The sequence below is a fragment of the Plutella xylostella genome, chromosome 25 (genome assembly GCF_932276165.1).
Source record: "Plutella xylostella chromosome 25, ilPluXylo3.1, whole genome shotgun sequence".
Lineage (NCBI taxonomy): Eukaryota > Metazoa > Arthropoda > Insecta > Lepidoptera > Plutellidae > Plutella > Plutella xylostella.
Genome location: NC_064005.1, coordinates 7,687,828 through 7,709,554, shown reverse-complemented (window position 1 = coordinate 7,709,554; position 21,727 = coordinate 7,687,828). Strand labels below are relative to the sequence as shown.

Below are 21,727 nucleotides of genomic sequence, written 5' to 3'. Positions count from 1 at the left end.
GCGCGGAGCTGTGTGTGTGTGTGTGTGTGTGTGTGTGTGTGTGTGTGTGTGTGTGTGTGTGTGTGTGTGTGTGTGTGTGTGTGTGTGTGTGTGTGTGTGTGTGCGGTACCTGCAGCAGGCGCGCCAGGTGCCGGGTCGCGGCGCGCACGGTGCGCTGCAGGGAGTGCGCGGAGGACACGCGCGCCGCGCAGTCGCCGCACGCCTGCGCCGGCACGTCGCCCGCCCGCACCTGCACACAAACAACAACCAACCTTATAGTAATACAGCGACTGATTGATCAATTCACACCCAAACATGTCTCCAAATTTAAAACAAGGATCTCACTTTTCAGTAACAGGTTAAGCCCCAGTTTCGACATACTCTGTTACATCATAACATCATAATTAGTTTTTGACTTTTGACACATCTGTCCAGATTTATATATATATATATATACGTAGTATACAGGGTTATTGGTAAGTAGACCAGATCCTTTCAGGAGGTCATAGAGGAAGGCATTTCCAGTCGATTGAACCTAAAAATGCATTATCCTAAACTTAACCATTTCTAAGATATTCAATATTTAAGTTTTTTTTTATTTTTTGCCAGAATTTTATGTTTAAAACCGAAAATTAAAAAAACTAGCCATATTTCAATATTTTTTTTGGTTGTTTTGCAGAAGCAACACTTTAATAAACTAATTAAAATAATCAAATTTGCATTATTTGACTTAAATTAGACCCAATACCTCAAAATAGTTAAACATTTTTTAAAAATATTGAGAACGTAAAAACAAATAACTTAAATTAAAAAAGAATGTCATATGACAATTTTTTGTGCACTTTAGCTTAAAAACATGGTCAACTTATAAGCCTTCAAACAAGATATTTCAATATCAAATCAATTAAGGTATCACCAAGATATGGCCAAAACAATCAGCACAGGCGGACGAAATTCAATAGAAAAACGAACAAGTTTAGCCTAATTTAAAGGTAAAAAGTGTGATTGTTTTCAGTCTTGTTGACTTTAGTATGGAATCCCCTATTGAGTTTTCTCCGCTTTCTCTGGTTGTTTTAGCCATATCTTGGTGATATCTAAATAGATTTGATATTGAAATATCTCATTTGAAAGCTTATAAGTTAACAATGTTTTTTAGCTAAAGTGCACAAAAAATTGTCATATGACATTCTTTTTTAATTTAACTTATTTGTTTTTACGTTCTGCATATATTTTTTAAATGTTTTACTATTTTGAGGTTTTGTGTCTAATTTAAGTCTAATAATGCAGATTTAATTATTTTAATTAGTTAATTAAGGCGTTACTTCTGCAAAACAACCAAAAAAGTTATTGAAATATGGCTAGTTTTTTTTATTTTTGGTTACAAACATAAAATTTTGGCAAAAAATTAAAAAATCTTAAATATTAAATATCTTAGAAATGGTTAAGTTTCGGATAATGCATTATAGGGCTCAATCGACTGGAAATGCCTTCCTCTATCACCTCCTGAAAGGATCCGATCTACTTACCAATAACCCTGTATATGTCGCAGGCAATTTGTAAGATTTCGCCGTTTACATACGGCGTCGTCAGTTTACAAACGCTCGCTGTTTTGTAATTTGCCGAAGGCATATTGATAACTCGTTCAATCGTTCTGATCTCGACGACAATTGCAGTTTTAGGGTGACCATGATAAAACCAGTTTGAACTTTGAAGTAATGGAAAAATCTTACTTTATTTCAGGATTTCAAGTAAGACTTTTTACATTTGTTTTCTAAAGTAGGTACCTAAGCAGGTACTACATAAGTTTATTTATATATTTAATAAAAAGATACATTTAAATAAAAAAACGTAGTCATTTATACAGAACAATAAAACTAGGCATTTCCAGATAAAAACAAACACTGGTGCCCTAATTCACTAAACTTAGGAAAACGTTAGGTAAACCCTTTACTAAACAATTGGCCATGCTACCAATCTATGATATGTATTTTTTATAATTTATTTTGAAAATATAGACCATTTTAAGAAACTAATTTCGTTATTTTTGTATTTTATTCATTACAACTATTTTTAATATTTATTTAAAATTTGGCCGGCTGAATGTCTTGCGGCTGACTTCACATAAATGCATTATAGGATTTATCCTTGCCTGCGCTACAAATAAAAGCAAAAGTGTTACTTAACGTCAGTGAGGTAGAATGTCATTGTCATCTAACTCTAAAATCATAACATTGTTAACCCCTCACCTGTCAGCGGCCATTTTGCAGATTTCATCATTCAATATCGTTATTTCCGGGATGTAGGAGAAAAATACCACAATTTGTATATTTACTCCATACCTACTTAATATATTATTTATTTAGATAATATTACGAGAAACAAGATTAAGTACTACGCTGTGTAAAAAGTATCGGGACTGGGTCAATAAAACAAAAAATGGCGCGCAAATTCCGCCGCTCCCGCCGCTACACTCGACGCGTTCGCCTGCGTGCTGCTGGACACCGTCGCCAAGGCCGCCAAGACCTACCGCGTCTTTATGGAGAGGACGGTGATGACCCGCCCCGGCGCGCCCAGTGTGCCCGCGGCGCGCGCTCCCGCCGCCTCCCCTGCCACGCACGACGCGCCCGCCACGCACGACGCGCTATACGAGTACGCGGCGCGCAGCCTCCCCGCTACACTCGACGCGTTCGCCTGCGTGCTGCTGGACACCGTCGCCAAGGCCGCCAAGACCTACCGCGTCTTTATGGAGAGGACGGTGATGACCCGCCCCGGCGCGCCCAGTGTGCCCGCGGCGCGCGCTCCCGCCGCCTCCCCTGCCACGCACGACGCGCCCGCCACGCACGACGCGCTATACGAGTACGCGGCGCGCAGCCTCCCCGCTACACTCGACGCGTTCGCCTGCGTGCTGCTGGACACCGTCGCCAAGGCCGCCAAGACCTACCGCGTCTTTATGGAGAGGACGGTGATGACCCGCCCCGGCGCGCCCAGTGTGCCCGCGGCGCGCGCTCCCGCCGCCTCCCCTGCCACGCACGACGCGCCCGCCACGCACGACGCGCTATACGAGTACGCGGCGCGCAGCCTCCCCGCTACACTCGACGCGTTCGCCTGCGTGCTGCTGGACACCGTCGCCAAGGCCGCCAAGACCTACCGCGTCTTTATGGAGAGGACGGTGATGACCCGCCCCGGCGCGCCCAGTGTGCCCGCGGCGCGCGCTCCCGCCGCCTCCCCTGCCACGCACGACGCGCCCGCCACGCACGACGCGCTATACGAGTACGCGGCGCGCAGCCTCCCCGCTACACTCGACGCGTTCGCCTGCGTGCTGCTGGACACCGTCGCCAAGGCCGCCAAGACCTACCGCGTCTTTATGGAGAGGACGGTGATGACCCGCCCCGGCGCGCCCAGTGTGCCCGCGGCGCGCGCTCCCGCCGCCTCCCCTGCCACGCACGACGCGCCCGCCACGCACGACGCGCTATACGAGTACGCGGCGCGCAGCCTCCCCGCTACACTCGACGCGTTCGCCTGCGTGCTGCTGGACACCGTCGCCAAGGCCGCCAAGACCAACCGTGTCTTTATGGAGAGGATGGTGATGACCCGCCCCGGCGCGCCCAGCGTGCCCGCGGCGCGCGCTCCCGCCGCCTCCCCTGCCACGCACGACGCGCCCGCCACGCACGACGCGCCCTACGAGTAAGCGGCGTGCAGCCCCGCGGCGCGCGCTACCCCCGCCGCGACCGCCGCTATACTCGACGCGTTCGCCTGCGTAACGGCGGCGCAGCTCTCTGTCTTCATGGAGAGGACGGTGATGACCCGCCCCGGCGCGCCCAGCGTGCCCGCGGCGCGCGCTCCCGCCGCCTCCCCTACCAGCACACGGAGCCCGGCCGCCCGCCTCGTCAGGCAGAGCTGGCCCGCCCGGTGCCTTCCACCAGCACACGGAGCCCGGCCGCCCGCCTCGTCAGGCAGAGCTGGCCCGCCCGGTGCCTTCTGGGAGCACACGGAGCCCGGCCGCCCGCCTCGTCAGGCAGAGCTGGCCCGCCCGGTGCCTTCTACCAGCACGCAGCGCGCGCGCGCGCGCAGAACCCCTGCGCAGACCACCCCACCGTCCGACCATCAGTGTTCTCGAGGACGACGAACAGTTTAGGGGGAGGACCAGGGCTGTCACCATGCTACTCCGAACGCGAGGGCGCTTAGTTCGGACTAGAGGGGGAGGATGTAACAAGACTCCTAACCGTTTTCCCGCGAAAACAAATCGCGCGCCGAAAACGGTTAGCGTCCCACGCCGCCGCGCCGTTTTACTGCGCAGCTCTACTGCGCAGACCGCGTCCCGCGTCCTCCCCTTCACCCGCGCGCACCCCGCGCTCGCGCCACCGGCCAGCGAAGCCCGCGCAGTCAGTCGGCGCCAACCCGTTTCCCGGCTACACGCTCGCTCGCGCTCCCAACGGACATTAGTTTAGTGTTACAATAAGATTACCTCACTTGCATTATTACGTGTCTGTAGAACCTTGAAATACAGTGAACGTTTGTTTTACCCTGAGATTGTGTTTTCCCTACCACTCCCACGATAGGACCCTTCTCATATTGTTATTTTTAAATCCAAATCCAAATTTATTTTATCACCTACAAAGTATGCTCCTTCAGAAACGATACACATACGCCATTATACAGAATTATCCAATCATCACAACATTTTTTTAACGCTGTTTCCAGAGTTGTGTTTAGTACTCGCGGCGATTTTTCCATACATTGCACAAATATAAGAAATAAATGTACAAAATGAGGGCTTAATGCTAAGAGCATTTTCTGCCAACCTACAGGAGGTACATGAAAACTAGTACAAAATATTAATTATATTACACCAATAAATTAAAACAACACGCTTCGTTGATCATTTTTATTATTTAATATTTTTTCAATAACGCGCCTCAATGAGGCGAATCGAGCATCAGGTTTTATAAGGATATAAAGGTCGGTTGGGAGCCGATTTAACAGCCGATAGGTTATTACATCCTTGTCGTTTTTTTACACTTAGTTGAGGTAAAAGCAAGATAAATGTAGTTCACATAGGCAATATCACTCACTTAAAAACGGCAGACCAGTAACATCTTTAGAGATGGCGGGACATAATATGTGGACTATTTATTGCCCACCTTATAAAGGTTGGTCGACAGCCGAGGGGTTAAGCTCGAGCCAAATTTCGAGAGGCAGCATTTTCGGAATGAGCCTCTCTTGTTGCCATCGTAGTATCAACTCGTTTATTATTTATTCGTAGTAGAGTTTCAAAACAAGGTAGAAAAGATAAATCTTCTTATAGTGCCTTTCCACCATTGGAACTCTCTTTGCAGCGCTCTCTATTCTTTACTAGTTTAAATATTTCTTCCACGGTTTTTACACCGGTCCACTCTTTTATATTGCACAGCCACGTCAATTTCCTCCTTCCAGGCCTTCTCTTTCCATCTACTTTGCCCATTTATAAATTAAATCAATTTTTCTACTTCTAACTCTCTGTAACAAATGGCAAAGATAAATAAACACACGATTTAGACGTTTGCTTTTGACGTTAACAGTTTTTTTTGTAGACAAATGCCACAGAGTACTTTGTTAATTGGCAAATGCATTATGTGCATAAATCCCAAAAACATTCTAATGGTAAGGTCAAATGAAGGTTATTAGTTTTTATTGAATAATTAAAAAATAGAGACTTAATTTAAAATCTGATAACTAGAAATTGTACAGAAAGCATATTCCTCGAAACGGTTTTAAGCATTCCATTCTTGTTCAGAAAGTTAGCATGGCCAATTTATGAAGCTCTAAATTAATATCCTGCATGTGTCCTTCGTACACCGGGATCTATGGATAACGTAGTAGTTTTTAGGTGCGGGATAACCTCAAAAACTTTGTCGTTCGTCTACGGCCTTTTTACTTGGTAATAAATGACTTTAAAGTCACAATTATTTGATGAAAGAGCTTCTACACAAGTAATATTTGCAGTTATTTGAATATTTATTGAGTCATAGAACCACTACTTGATGCCATTTTTGTTGTTGTGATCAACAGCGCCGCGCGTGGTGAGAACCAGAACTAAATTCTTCAATTTGCCGCGGCTTTATGTAAACGGCGTATGGATTGTCAATGAAATGTTGTGGCATACTATAAAATGACTTGGCAATATACATTTTGCCTTCGGCATATTACAAAACAGCGAGCGTTTGTAAACTGACGACGCCGTATGTAAACGGCGAGATCTTACAAAATGCCTGCGACATATATATTCGTAGGTGACGTATAATGGATGACTTTACAGTGTAGTTATTAACAGGGGTGTTAATGATCTAACACACTACGGTGAAACTAGGCATAAGTAAAAATAACTGAATAGCAAGACCGTTACCTCCAAACTGAAGAGATCCATCAGCATTTCCTCCAGTCCCGAGCCCAGTAGCGGCGCCAGTGAGCCTTCCCGAGACAGACAGAGATGACAGCACTGCTCTAGGTCCTCCACCCTGCTCACTCTTGCCATGTTTTCGGCTGTGGAACAGATATTATAGAAGACTATTTTAATTAATTTTAGATTGTTATAAAAGGAGTGTGCTTTACACTTCATTGCGTTATTTTTTCTATCAAGTTTCCTGACAGCGGGGCTTTTGAGGTTAGATTGCCTGCGCATGGTATAGGTATATTTCAGAAATATGTAAGGTCACTGTACAATGACGAAATACAAACGAACGAGAGCTGTCGTGCATCGGCACGTTTACTGTAACGAGATAGACCACTCTATCTCGTTACAGTAAGGCTCGCGCAGCAGCTCTTCGAAAGGCTTTATTTTCTACGTAATACAATACATTACACTTTAGTTGCACCAAGAACAAAAATTAAAAAAAAAAAAAAAAAAAAACTTAAAAATAAAACAGTACAAAGAGGCGGCCTTATTGCTTATAGCAATCTCTACCAGACAACCTTTGGATGGAAGTGAGTGAGTCTATATGATTGTGATTGTCATAATTATAGTCTGCGGGCACGAAACTTGCGACGGGTGGAACGACGGCGAATTAATTAAATGTATTAAAAACATAGCGTTGTGCACTTTTGTTTTGACGGCGTTTTCGCCGTCGCTACGCCCGCACCCATAAAGTGACGCCCCAGCCCGCATGGATTATTTATCCGTTGGTACGTACCGAAGAGTTTTTCCATTTGAGTATTGAGCTCGTCGACGTCCGGTTTCTCTTCTTCTTCTTCTTCAGGCTCCTCGCACAGCGGGTCCGCGCCCGCCCCCGACTCTTCAGCAGCATATTGTAAAACTTCAACATTTTCTTCATCAGTTATTTCTGGAAGAAAATTATCTTTGTTTGTATTTAAGTTCTATTTCGAATAGAAGGCTCTTGAGTTTCTGTTCTCAATTCCTCTCCCAAGAGAAATAAACCTTTCCGAGCATCAATGTCAAAGTCAAATGTTTTTATTTATCGTATAAATATAAAATTATCTGATGAACGCCAATTTTTACAAACTACTCTCCGTTCGGATAAGGGCGCATCAAAGCCATACTAAAAATAAAAGTTACTTACCTGTGTTTATATCTTCATCAACTTGGCCCTCTACTTCGTCATGGTCATCATCAGGTCTTCCATCGCATGGCACAGCTTCTGTGTCGTCAGCAGCGTTTGTGTCGAGCAACTTATCTTCTTCTATATTTTGCGAGCAATAGTCATGGTCGAGTATATTTGGTTGGCTGGACTTCGGACCTAGTATAATATAAATATACAAGGGCTTTAGCAGATACATTAATGTATTATGTACTAGCATATAACATTAGGTCAATGGACAGGAAATCAAACAAAATACAAATTCAAAATATATATTTTCCATCTCTGTTACTGTCCCATACATATCCTTATGTATATCCAAACCCGCATCCTCGATAGATGGTATAAAGATAGGTCTCAGAAGGTACTTATATATACTAATAGCTGTCCCTGCGCGCTTCGTTTTGGCTTAAAAAGTTTTCCCGTGGAAATTCCGGGATAAAAAGTAGCCTATGTTCTTTCCCAGGGTCTAAACCGTATGTATGCCAAATTTCATTCAAATCCGTTCAGTACTTTTGGCGTGAAAGAGTAACAGACAGACAGACAAACACAGTTACAATCGCATTTATAATATTAGTTAGGAAAGTTAGGAATATTAGTTAGAATTTCATTCATAAAGCATTTTTTTATTATTTATCTTTATTATGGCAACAACAGTATGACTGCTGTTTGTTGCCATAATAAAGATAAATTAAAAAAACATACAAAAAATATCAAAATAAAATTTAAGTACAGTTTATAGTAGCCATGAAAGATGTAAATGTAGAATGGAATATTACAAAATATAATACTAAATCCTAACTTGAAACATCAAAACTAACTCTTTTGTAAATACTTATATTTATAGTTAATTTTTTTTTCCAAAGTTAATAGATAGATAGGTACATAAATATTGTTTTACATAAAAAGTATCTTACTTATTATTGAAATGCTTTTGAAATATTATTTTCCTTGATTTCTATATTAGGTTATTATTAAATAAATCGACATCAGATTTTTTTTATAGTTATATTTCGAGTGTATTTTTTAATAATTATGAGGTACAAGAACACAGTTTTCAATAAGTACTCTATGGGATGTACCCACTCTTTCTATGTGTTGTTGAGCCTGACACCTGGGCTAAAGATAAAATACACTTTATTGCACACAAAACGAAATAGTATCACAAACATAGAAAAGAAAAATGGTACAATCGGCGGCCTTATTACTAAAAGTAATCTCTTCCAGACAACCACATTGAAAGGAAATATAAAGTATAAAGAAAGGGGTAACGTGTGACAAGACAAGAGAAAATACAACATAATTACTATGAACAATGTGTAAATACCTACATACAATAATACTTAAATATATTATGAACACATATAAATACTTTAAACCTACATAGCTATTAATAATTACATACCTAGACCTTATATGTAATAATACAATACATACATAAATAAATATCTATATATATTCGATTGGACCCCATAATGCATTGTATGAAAGTCAACCATTATGTTGTGTATTTGTTGTGTAGTTTGTAATTTAATACATAAAATAAAATACCTACAACAAATCAAACACTTATAAAACCATAAATAATATAACTATATCAGCTGATCATCATTGGCCACTGCATCTTGACAGATGATTGTTACAGCTGCTGTGGGTTCCGAGTGCTACATTTTCTCTTGTGACTGAACGGCCTGTACGAGCCTTACACTGCTTGCCACATTGGTCACAGTCATATTTCTGATTAGGTGATTCTTCCAGGCAGTTAAGCCTGTTTGTTTTTAACTTTTACAACCATTTCTCATGAATAAATAATAATAAAAATATAATAAATACATCATGTAACAACTATCTTTCATCTATGTTCCCAAGGTATAAAATTATTATTTTTAAGATTACATCTAAATGCATTTAGTTACCCTACATATGGCAATTGATAATAGTAAGGTAGTATTGGAATTATTATTTTTACTAACCAGTAAGATGCAGAGTAGGAATAGCCAAACGACATATCCGGTTTGTTGTGTAGTGCCATTTCACATCAAAATGCTTGTGACATACTCTCCTGTTCCGATAGATGTAATCATCTTCAAGCCCAATAATCGGTAGTCCAACTTTTAATACCCATTGACGAAATCGCGCTGTGTCTGTTTTTGGATTAGGAAAGTGATGCCATGGTCCACCTGAAAAACGTACTTAATTATAATTGTGTGGTTTGAATCCTGTAGCGTGTACCAATGAGTTTTTTGGAATTTATGTAGAATGAACTTTCTTACAGCAAAGGAAAACTTTGAGAGGAAACCTGCTTATCATGAAGAAAAAAAATAGATGTGTGAACCAACTAATCCGCAGAAGACCAGCATGGTGGGGAATGGTCCAAGCTAAGGAAGGGAGTTATCAACTTAAGGGGATATGCACAAAGGTTCCACTAGAGAGACAGGTGCAGGCACTAAGACTCCCACAGAGAATAGAATATGAAGTAAATTATATAGTATAATAGTAGCCATAGCCCATGTTATACTTAAATGAGTCAACTCAACTACAATAATTAAATACTTACGGATGACCTATGTAGGTTTGATAATCTTGGGGTCAGTTGGTAACTATGGGGTCTATAGGATGTGCGTACAGGATCACAATTACAAATGAATATTTACCATCGCCACCTTCCTTATCTGAACAGCCAGTTATACAACAAGTGAGAAACGACATGTTAGTCGAGACTCGAGAGTCACACTTCCATGGTCACAGTCACTGATTAACTACCAGGCAAAGAAAATTTAAATCAAATTTAAATACTGACGCTACCGTTTGTTTCAATAACATAACCTATCTTTCTATAGCTGACAGTTAGGTACTATTTACTATCATACGATTTTGACACATAAAAAGTTGCATTCTGTCAAAACAGAAAAACTTTTTGGAAAAGTCAGTACCACAGAGTACTTTGTATTATACTAGAAATACTATTTTTAACCGACTTCAAAAAAAGGAGGAGGTTCTCAATTCGTCGGGATCTTTTTTTTGTTATATTATTTTTTATGTATGTTCACCGATTACTTCGCCGTTTATGAAGCGATTTTGAAAATTCTTTTTTTGTTGTATTGGGTTGAGCTCCCAGGTGGTCCCATTTTTTTTTCAGAATTTTATCTCACCCCCAAGAGTGGGTAAAGGGGTAAAAACAGGGTATGAATTTCCATATCGGGCACATGTTAACCGATTCTAATGAAATTAAGAACGTAAATATAGTTCTTATAACAAAAAAATATGATGGTGACCTTGAGCTGATCTGATGATGGAAACAGAAGGCAGTCAGGGGAACTCCTCAACAGTATATATAGCAACTACTTCGTGTTTAGGCTTGAATGATTCGTATTGATTAGTAGGACTTTTGGGTAACATTTGCACCTTACTTTTGATTGAAAATTATTGCAAATAAACTAAAAACTATAAAATAAAATAATAATTAAAAAAATTAAAAAACCGACTTCAAAAAACCACTAAAATGTAAGAAATAATTTAAGGTTTACACAAATTCTACTCGTATGTGACAGTACAAATATACCTAAGCAGGAACTGTTCTTTTTTGAAGTTGGTGCTATATTTCTTCAGATTACTTTGTCACCGCACCGCACCAACATCAAAAAAGAAGTTCCTGCTTAGGTATATTTGTACTGTCACATACGAGTAGAATTTGTCATACTTTACAATCATCATCAGCCAAATCATTCACTGGCTAACATGGACCTTTATGGTTATGGTTATTATTAACATTGTTAATATGCAATTCTAACTTACCAATATTTACTTTATCGTTCAGATAATCTCTTTGCTTTGACATTTCAACCTCACTGAGGGTAATCATAGGCATATTTTGTGTTTCTTTTAATGGTCCAGCCTTTGTTAAATAGGCAGACCTATGTTCTGTTGAGACAGATGGAACATTCAGCAGATGCTGTTCATGAAGCAATGGTGTTTCCACTGTTGTATTTGCGTTGAGGCCTGTAAGATAAGATACAAGTAATGAAAAATAGTTCCTATGGCATTAACAATTTAATGTGTAATTTCTTAATTTGATGTAATCTCAGAGTATGGAAAAGTGGTTTGCAAACCAACTATATTATGATGTCTGCGAGTCAAGTCTCATCAACTCATCACATCTCCACTGCTGGGGCACGGGTCTCCTTCCAATGAAGGAAGGGTTTGTAGACCTATTCCACCACACGGGCCCTGTGCGGATGTGAAATACACTTAGGTAAAATCGAAAATAACTGAAAGACATACTTACAAGGCATGTTCATGGTTGGCACAGCTATGTTGCTGAGTCTATTTAACCTACAATGGTACTTCTCTTCAAAATGCATGCGACAGACTCTTCGATTCTGGAATATAAAATTGTTCGACAATTTTAAAATATCTCCACCGATACTGTTAACCCAGATCATGAATCTATGTAGATCCTTTGATGGGTTCGGGAAATCATGCAGGGCATTTTCAGAACCTGAAAATTTTAAATAACTAACTTTAATGGTGTACAAATAAAGAATATCTATCTATATAACTATTTTAGTTTAAGTAACTGTTGTTATTCTAAAAGTGATTTTGTAAGATCAAAGCATTATCTAAGTAGTGGGTGGTTGCGGTTGATATCAAGTAGTTTGTCGTTTACAAACCTGCAGTAAATGAACAGCCTGGAATACAGCACCTCTTGTACGACATGTTCACTACACATATAAACACAACAAATACACGTCCTATCTCAAAAACACTGGAGTCCTGTCTCAAATAAGTAAGTATCTACATAGGAGTCTCTCTCTCAAAACACTGGAGTCTCTGTCTCAAATCACCATCACAACTGTGTTCACTGGTTTGGAGCAGAATACTCGACTCAACAGAATCGTAGCGTGAAAAATAACAGGGAAAGCAGCAGAAAAAGCACAAAACGAAATGGAAAAATAATACGATGGTAACAATTTAATCACAACCGCTTATTTTGAAAATTATTTTGACAAGTTGTTACTTATTAATTAAATTTAATTTCTACCATGCCATGTATAATCGTTTGCAATAGAATCCAACAATCATGTAAACAAATATGGCGGGCTGACATTGACAGCGTATTGTTTATGCCCATAGTGATGTCATAGTGTTCTAATTAGATTAAATATATAAGCCATAGACTATAAAATAAAACTGATTATATATAAAAAGTGTTTATTAAAACAAATTTAAATCTTCGTCTTCGTCATCATCACTATCAGAAGTGTCGCCGGTGACCGTAATTATAAATGGAACCACTGTGTCATCGCTTGCCGTGTCTAAAATGCCGTCGAGCTTTTTCATTTCTTCCTCTTCCTTTTTTCGTTTCGGTTAATTATATTAAGCTCTTGAAAAAAAATTTTTATTGTATTCAAATAATATTAAATTAAAATAATTTATTAAATCCTTACTAATATTATAAATGCGAAAGTAACTGTGTCTGTCTGTCTGTCTGTCTGTCTGTCTGTCTGTCTGTCTGTTACTCTTTCACGCCAAAACTACTGAACGGATTTGAATGAAATTTGGTATACATATGGTCTAGACCCTGGGAAAGAACATAGGCTACTTTTTATACCGGAATTCCCACGGGAAAACTTATAAAGGCGAAGCGAACAGCTAGTTAAAAATAAAAGATAACTTCAGATTACGAACAACACTAACTTTTCAATGACTTATAGAGTTCGATGAGTAAAAAACTAAGATGACAGCTTGTCAAATACCTACTTCGAAATTTTTACGTTGCAAATGTTTTAACAAATTTAACTTATAAATACAAGTTAAACCGTGTTGAAGATAATGTACAAAACAATGGTGCGTTCGTTGAAATCAGACTATGTTCATAATTGCTCGTCAAATGTATGTGGTAACGCCGCTAAGCCGGAGTCCCTTCGATAGAAAAAAAATAAAAGAAACTACAGCAAGGTGTCTCACCGAGGGAAAGGGTTGATGAAGTGTCGTGCACCTACCTGGTCGCTGGAGGCAGTTCAGGAGACCAGGAAAAGGCGGCCGGCTTCCAGACCCTCGCCTGGCGCCACGTGCTCGATCGATCAGAGATCAGAGCAATCCAAAGCACTGCAGCACTCAACACACACACTGATATTCTTCGGTTAGCGGTTCACCACGAATAAAGAATAAGCGGAAGACTTTAGCAACTAGCCAATCGTCTATTTTGAAAATAAGTTCAATCGCGAATAACTTAGCGCGACGGCGGCCATGAATTCGTTTTCGGAACTGATTGTCTGTGGGTGGTGCAGACAGTGTTGCCACACGTAGCGTTGCGGTGCACGACATAAGCGGAAATAGGGAAAAGGATTTTAGGATCGAAACCTTGCGAAAATTATGAAAGTAAATATATTAAAAGATAGGTGGCGACACCATTTCCTCCCCCCTTAAAGGGTCACCTTTAAAACATTCATAAGTGAAACGAGACAAAATTATAGCCTAGCTAATGCGGTAACTAAAACTAATTATAAACTACAGCGGTAGATACTAATGTATTGTTTATTGTGACGGGAGCGGACATAAACGTACAACCGGGCGAGCGTATGTGCCCCTAGCAGTCCTTACAGTAACTACCCGCGTTACTCCATCCCTTGAAGGATGAACTTTGTCGACAATCGCCAATGGCCACGAAAGCGGAGGCGCGTTATCATCTATGATAACTACAACTGTTCCAGGTATAATAGCAGAGGATGGAACATTCCATTTCTGTCGAGTCTGCAAGCCATGTAAGTATTCCACTCTCCATCTCCTCCAAAAGGATTGTACGAGTTTATCGAGCAACGAGTGCCTATGAAGTAGGCTGAGGTTGTCGTCATGCACTTCAGCCGCGGGCAACGAAAGTAAAGGCGCGGTGTGAAGAAAATGGCTGGGCGTCAGCGCGGCGGGTTCAGCGGGGTCCGCACTGAGCACAGTAAGAGGCCGCGAATTGAGTACACTCTCGATTTGAGCGAGTACAGTAACCAGCTCTTCATATGAAAGCAGCTGTTGACCAATCACTTTAAATAGGTGATTCTTTACCACCTTCACCATGCTCTCCCAGCACCCCCCGAAATGTGGACTGGCTGGGCAGTTAAATTTCCATTCAATTCGGTTTTCTGTGAGCTCCTGCTTGAGACTGCAACTGAATTCGTCGCTGTTTAGAAATTTGTAAAAGTCGCGTAAGTAAGAATTAGCGCCGACAAAATTAGTTCCCCTATCAGAATGCATGACCTTTACCGGGCCTCGGCGGGACAGGAAACGCTTTAAAGCGGCCAAAAAACTGGCGGTGCTCAGGTCAGTCGCTACCTCAATATGTAGTGCGCGAGTGGTAAGACATGTGAAGACGCAAATATAGGCCTTCATAGCCTTAGCTCCACGGCGACGAACAGGAGTGTAAGCGATAGGCCCTGCGTAGTCACAACCTGTGTGGGTGAATGGCTTCGTAACTTGCTTCGTGCGACAGTCGGGCAAGTCAGCCATCAGCGGATAAGTCAAACGCGGGCGCGCGCGAAAGCAAACATTGCATTGGTGCACTATCCTCCGCACTACGCGCCGAGCAGATAGAATCCAGTACTTCTGGCGAAGTAATGACAGGAGCAACTCTGGCCCTGCGTGCAAATATTTTTTGTGATAATATTGTATTATCAGGTTAACCGCGTGATCATCACGAGGCAGAAGTATCGGGTGTTGATTATCGAAATCTAAATCGGAATTGGAGAGTCGGCCGCCAACTCGGATTAGGTCGTTGTGTAAAAACGGTCTTAATTTATTAAGCACCGGGGAAACAGGCAAGTCATTTTTAATATTTAATAACTCATCTTTAAAATGTTTGTTTTGGAGTATTTGCAGCAATTTTGTTTCTGCGTACTCCAAGTCAGTAGCGGTAATACACGTAGGTTCGCGGCGTGGTAATAGTTTTAAAACCCTACATATATAAACGATTATTCGCAGGAGTTTGGTCCATGACGAGGAACGAGAAGCAGCGGGGTAAATACTACACTCGTCAGCAGGTGTCAGAACAGCGTGAACTAGGTTCCTTTGCTCGGGAACGACGTCTAAAGTGGAATCGTTAACTTCATCAAAGGAAGGCCACTGTGAAGCATTCGATGCTAGCCAGGACGGCCCGTTAAACCACAGCGGATGGGCTTTCAGTTTAGAGGGGTCGACGCCGCGCGACAGGCAGTCGGCCGGGTTGTCTGTCCCCGCGACGTGATGAAAGTTTTCAGCGGTGTGCGGGTTGTAAGTCCGTACATAACTAATGATAATTTTATAAATGATAAAGTCACTGATAAATGATATATTGAAGTTTATTCAAGTTCCACAATGATACTTAATTACGTTAAAACTATGATAATGATGAATGCACCCGTTGCCGCCCGGCAATACGTTCCGCGATGCACTGAGTCGGCCGCGTGTGCGCGACTCGCAAGAAATACGAATTGCTGAGGTAAGTGTTCGGTTGACCCGAACATACTCCCGGGCGGGGAAAGTACATAAAAATAAAGAAATTATTAAAATGTACAAAATAATAAAATGATAAAGAAGCCACCAAGTAAAATCAAATAAAGATCTCAAAAAATAACATTGATTAAAATAACACTCAATTTATAAAATATAAAGTACAAAAATCTATGATGAGTCAGAGACATGAAAATGAACTTTAGTTAATATTGGTGAAGTGGCTATGTTTATATGCTTACTGCGGTTTAAACTATCGCTAATGTTTTCGCTACTGTCTCTAAATTGCCGAATCTGACGTTCAGATTTATTTATAAAGCGAACACTATCTTTAACACTATCATTAAGCTTTTTTGATAACGGACTAACACTAGGCTGCTCGGCCTGATAACACTTTCGCGCACTAACACTAGCACTATCACTATCGGAGAGCGGGGCGCGCGGGGCGCGGGGAGTGCGGCGTCGGCAGCGCCTCCACGCCAGCACCGCGCCCGCCGCCGCCGCTGCCGCCACCGCCAGGTAGCTCACGGCGTACTGGTGGACGTCATGTGAGGACAACCCCACGTCTGCTGCGTCAGCTCCATGCTTCATATCATCTATTTGTTTATCTAACTGGAGCAACTTGCCTTTCCAGTCTAAGTCTGTTTCGTTCAAACGATCGACGGGCGAGTCTTCTATCGGTAGAGCAATATTAACGATATGATTTATCTCCAACACTTTCGGCGTATACACGTTTGCTTCTGTGTTTAGCATGCTAGAGTGTGATTGATGGGCAAATAGAGTAAAATCGTCACCTTTTATCTCGCATCTTTGTCCCAGACTGATGATACCGGATCCTTTCAACTGGTGCGGCGTGACTGCATCTTCACATATTATTCTTATATGATACGTATCGCAACAAAAGTAGAAATATGATGATGACTCATACAACTTAATCCACTGGTTCTTACAAACTGATTTGCTGATTTTGCATTTCCCTGCTTCAGACTGTAAGTTACAGAATTTTTCGGTGGAGCTCAGGTGATAGATTGGATTGTCCAAATTGCAAAAATAACGCTGATCATGATATTGGCATTCTTTTAGTTCTTCATTATTTATCGGCAAGTATGTATCTTTTCTAAAATTAATGGCAATGTATTCTGATATAGGCGAGATCTGATACATAGTTTCCTTTGTTTGATGAGGCAGTGGTACCAGCTTGTATAGTTCAAAGCTGTCTCTGCTTAATATGGGAATTTTTATTTCAATAATTAAATATTGTTGTAACATTTTTGCTTTACATTTCATCAACTTGTATATTTTTGGTATATCTGCTTGTACAGTATTTATAGGCAATGTTAAGTCTTTGGGCAACTGACTTGAAATTATGCTAAGCTCCTTGAGCAGCTGATCTGGATTTAGTAGGTGGATATTGACTTGGCCATGATAAATGTCAGTTATAGTGTTAAGGAGATCTGATTGAATTCTTCTTAAGTTTTGTAATAGGTTGCTAGCTGTTAGAGAGGCTAAGGAGAACTCTTGAAATATTACCCAAGATGTTACTTTTAGCTGTACATTATTTGCAATTTTATCTAGGCTTTCCAGATGCTTATAAATGATTTTATGCTGACTATCCATGATCTCTTTAGTTTTCTTTAATAGGTTGTAGCCCGTCTCAATTACTGATGTCTGATTCTTCCACAAGCGTATCAAATGACTCTCATTGTTTCTTATCTCTTCTATGTCTCGCTTGTACTGTTCCGCGAAATGGTCGTCGAGTATCCCGAACAGGCTGTTTGTAACATAACCCACTGCATTAATGTACCCGCGCCGGCTGCGGCGCGTGGCGCGTGCGCTATAGTTCCGACTAAGCATAATCTGGTTATAGTATTGTAGCTCTTTATAGTCATGAATGAGTTGTGATATTATCATATTACAGTGATTGTCTTGCTCTGTTTTAGCACATGTTTGATTTAGGTATCTTGTAATGTTTTCGAATGCTGTGATTCCTTCCCAGTATGATGATAAGTCGTAATAAACAATTAGGGTCCAGTCATCCCGTACTAATTGCATCTGAGTTATTGGGTCAAAGTAGATTGTTTGATTTTGCGGTAGTGTAGTTACATTGTAGGCACAGTTGTAACCTGATATCATTGATATGAAGAACAGTAGCGCTAAGGCTACTGATAAGAATGTTGTTGGTGATCTTTTTCTTAATTGTCTTTTATCTTGTCTTGGTTGCTCCGTGTTTTCTGCTGAATCATTTGTTTGATTTATGCTATCTTGATTTGATTGAAGTGGTAAAATTGATAACCTCGTAAGTGGTCTTTTTAAGATGCCGTTTTTTGTTTTTAGAGTTACAACTCTGACATAGCCATCTGCGCCTGGATGCACATCTATGACTCTGCCTAGCGGCCATTTGCCAGCTGGTATGATATCGTCCTGAATAAGAACAAGGCTGCCGATCTCTATGTTCTCATGTGGTCTCAACCATTTTGCTCTTGCTGAGAGTTGTGTCAGATATTCCGTTTTCCAACGCTGCCATATGTCATTATGTAGTTTTCTGATCAAATGCCACCGTGTTCTGGCATCCTGCTCTGTCTCAATAACTGTCAATCCTGCGTCTCCGTACAGAAAGTGTGCTGGAGTTAAGGCGTCTAAGTCCTCAACATCTTCTGACAAAGCACACAGAGGCCTGGCATTCAAACATGCTTCGAGCTGTGCTAAGATGGTGCTGAGCTCCTCGAAAGTCAGCTTTTGATCTCCGATGACCCTTTTCATGTGATATTTTAAGCTCCTCACTGCTCGTTCCCACAAGCCTCCTGCCGTGGGCCACGAGGGGGCGTTGAAGTGCCACTCTATGTTTAACTCGCTGATTTCTTTATAAAAGCTGTCGTTGAATATTTTCTGTAATTCAACGTATTCTTCATTGATTTTTCGACTGGCGCCAATAAAATTTGTTCCTTGATCACTGTATAAATGCCTTGGGGCCTTCTTTCGAGCCGCCATTCTCTTGAGGCATGCTAGGAATGCTGAGCTGCTAAGGTCCGACACCAGCTCCAGGTGAACGGCCTTCGTCACCATGCAGACAAATATTGCTATATAACCTTTCGTAGTTTTCACACCACGGCCTTTATTTGCTTTGATATCTATGAAGCCAGTGTAGTCAACACCCGTGTGATAAAAGGGCGGTGCGGGGGTGACTCTTACTTCTGGAAGGTCACCCATGATTTGGGGGCGTATCTTCTTGTTTTGTTTTCTGCATGTGATGCAGTTTCGAACGCGTTTCTTTACTGCACGGTTTCCGCCAATGATCCAGTATTTTGTTCTGATTGCTGAGAGGGTAAGTCGCGCTCCGCCATGGAACGTCAGATGATGAGCTTGGTCGATCAATAGATCCGTGACCCGACTGCTGTGTGGTATGATTAAGGGGTGCTTCATTTCTTCATTCAAGTTTGATTTCTCTAATCTGCCTCCGACACGTAACAGTCCGTTTTCGTCAAGTACAGGGTTCAAATTTAGCAGTTTGCTTTTCTGATGCAGTTTATTGTGCTTGATTAGGTGATTTATATCCTCTTCGAATTCTGACCGCTGCACATGTTTGATAACGAGTATGTTAGCCTTCCGCAACTCGTGTAATGTGAGATAGCTCGGCAGCGAATTCCTTTGTGGGTTCAATGCTCTGAGTAGCCATGCTATCACTCTGATTACTTTATTAATACAGCTGTACCTTTGTATTAATTTTTCGATGATACTTTCCTCCATGTTAACTTGAACGACGTTTGATTGTTTTACCTTGATCTCGTGATTTGTCATGTAATTTTTCGGTAATTGGTCTATTTGGCCTGATTCGATTTGGTCGTCTGTGTAGAAGTTTGTCTCCAAAATTGATGCTGCTTCTGGGAACTGTTCCCTTTCATCGGTTGCTAATTGTCTTAGGGTCATCATGGCAAGATATGGGCTGGCCTTGACCCCATATGTCACTCGTGTGAGCTGATATGATTGGAGAGGCTGCTGTGGATCATCTCTCCATATGATCTTCTGTAAACTTCTGTCTTCTTCTTGAATGATGATACCTCTAAACATCTTCTCGATGTCTGCAGTGAATACATACTTATGTTGGCGCCATCTTAGTATCAAGGATTGCAAATCCTGCTGAAGATTAGGTCCTCGGTACATTAAATCGTTTAAGCTATGGCCCGTTGATGTTTTGTTCCCAGCGTTGTACACGACCCTTAACTTACAAGTTAATGATTCCGACCTCAGCACAGCGTGATGAGGGAGATAATATTCGGGGGCTGCATTGCTCGTGCACGGTTCCATGTGTCCGAGTGTCTGATATTCTTTGATAAATTCTTTATATAATTTTGATAGCTGCTGCTCTCTCTTAAACCTTTTCTCTAAGTTTAAAAACTGTGCTGTCGCCGTTTGTTTGGATGATCCTAATTTCTCTTTAAAATTATCTACCATCGGAAGTTTAACTTCATATTTCCCATCGCTTCTCCTCCTGGTAGTTGACATGTAAAAATCAACACATTTTTGATCCTCTGACGTCATGCTTGATGGCTCTGTAACTTCTTCTAAAGCCCAAAATTTTTGTATATCTTCCACGTGATTGAAAACTACGTTGCATTGAAATGATTTTCCTATGCTGCCGCAAATAATCCAGCCGAGGCGAGTCTGTTGCACAATTGGCTGAAACTGATCTTCACCCCTGATTATTCCTCCTAACATGATCATGGAGTAAATATCTGCTCCAAATAATATGTCGATCTCCCGCCTTACATTAAACTCGGGATCCGCCAACTTGATATTTTCTAGATAAGGCCATGCTGGCTTCTGAAATGTTTGATTAGGTAAATGCTTTACAAGGTTGTTCATGATAATTACATCCGTGTCAAATGTAAAGTCCTCGTAGATTGATGAGCATGATACTGAAATTAACCCCTTGCTATTGTTCTCTTTCGCTCCTACTCCTACGATGAGTCCCTGGCACTTCTGCCGTTTGATACCTAATGTTTGCGCCGCTTTTTCCGTAATAAGGGATACTTGGGATCCCTGGTCGATAAGAGCCCTCATTATGATCTGCGTTCCGTCAATTGAGGTAACTTTTACCAAAGTCGTAGCTAACAATATCTCCTTAGTTTCTCCCAGTGATACATTAGAGTTGATATTTGCATGTTTATTGCGATGATTATTACCGGGGTGCACAGTCCTGTGTTGATTGTAATGCGATCCACTAGCCGCCGCCGGGCTTATCGCCGTCTTTGCACAAGCCGAGTGCAATAAAGTGTTGTGCTGACCAGAACAATTGCGACACCTTCTTTGCGAATAACACGGATTCCCATTATGAGTATACAAGCAATTTATGCAATATTGCAGTCTATTTATTGTTTTTAGCTTCATATCAGGCGACATTTCTAGAAAACTGCTGCAACTAAATATACCGTGGTCATGAGAACAAAGCGGACATTTGATAGCTTGCACAGTCATTGATTTCATGAAGGGTTTCGACGTGTTGTTATGATAATTTCCTTGGGAATTATTGTTGTAATTTGATTTCTTGTGAACATTTCCTTGGTTGACCGGTGGGAAAGTGAATTACGTCATGTTTTCTTCGACAAGATTCCAGAATAGTGAACTTACTTTCCAAAAATTTTAGAAAATCGTTTAATTTTGGCATTTCACGAGAGTTATCTAACGACTCTATGTAGTCTCCATAT

General features: G+C 41.2%; 1 protein-coding gene across 7 annotated transcripts in view; it reads right to left on the bottom strand.

Moving 5' to 3' along the window:
• LOC105392802 (zinc finger protein 724) overlaps window positions 1–21,727 on the bottom strand; it is a 56,460-nt gene that overhangs the window by 9,356 nt on the left and 25,377 nt on the right. The window contains exons 1-8 of one of the 7 annotated variants that reach the window (XM_048630167.1): window positions 12,221–12,588; window positions 11,836–12,048; window positions 11,346–11,549; window positions 9,524–9,730; window positions 7,533–7,709; window positions 7,146–7,295; window positions 6,362–6,498; window positions 110–229 (exon numbers count right to left, since the gene is read on the bottom strand). In XM_048630167.1, the coding sequence (XP_048486124.1) occupies window positions 110–229; window positions 6,362–6,498; window positions 7,146–7,295; window positions 7,533–7,709; window positions 9,524–9,730; window positions 11,346–11,549; window positions 11,836–12,048; window positions 12,221–12,266 (1,254 nt within the window). In that variant the 5' untranslated portion in view covers window positions 12,267–12,588. Of the gene's footprint in view, window positions 1–109; window positions 230–6,361; window positions 6,499–7,145; window positions 7,296–7,532; window positions 7,710–9,523; window positions 9,731–10,204; window positions 10,417–11,345; window positions 11,550–11,835; window positions 12,049–12,220; window positions 12,589–21,727 lie in introns of those variants that run through there. The other 6 variants (XM_048630169.1, XM_048630168.1, XM_048630170.1 and 3 more) reach the window with 6 other exon arrangements.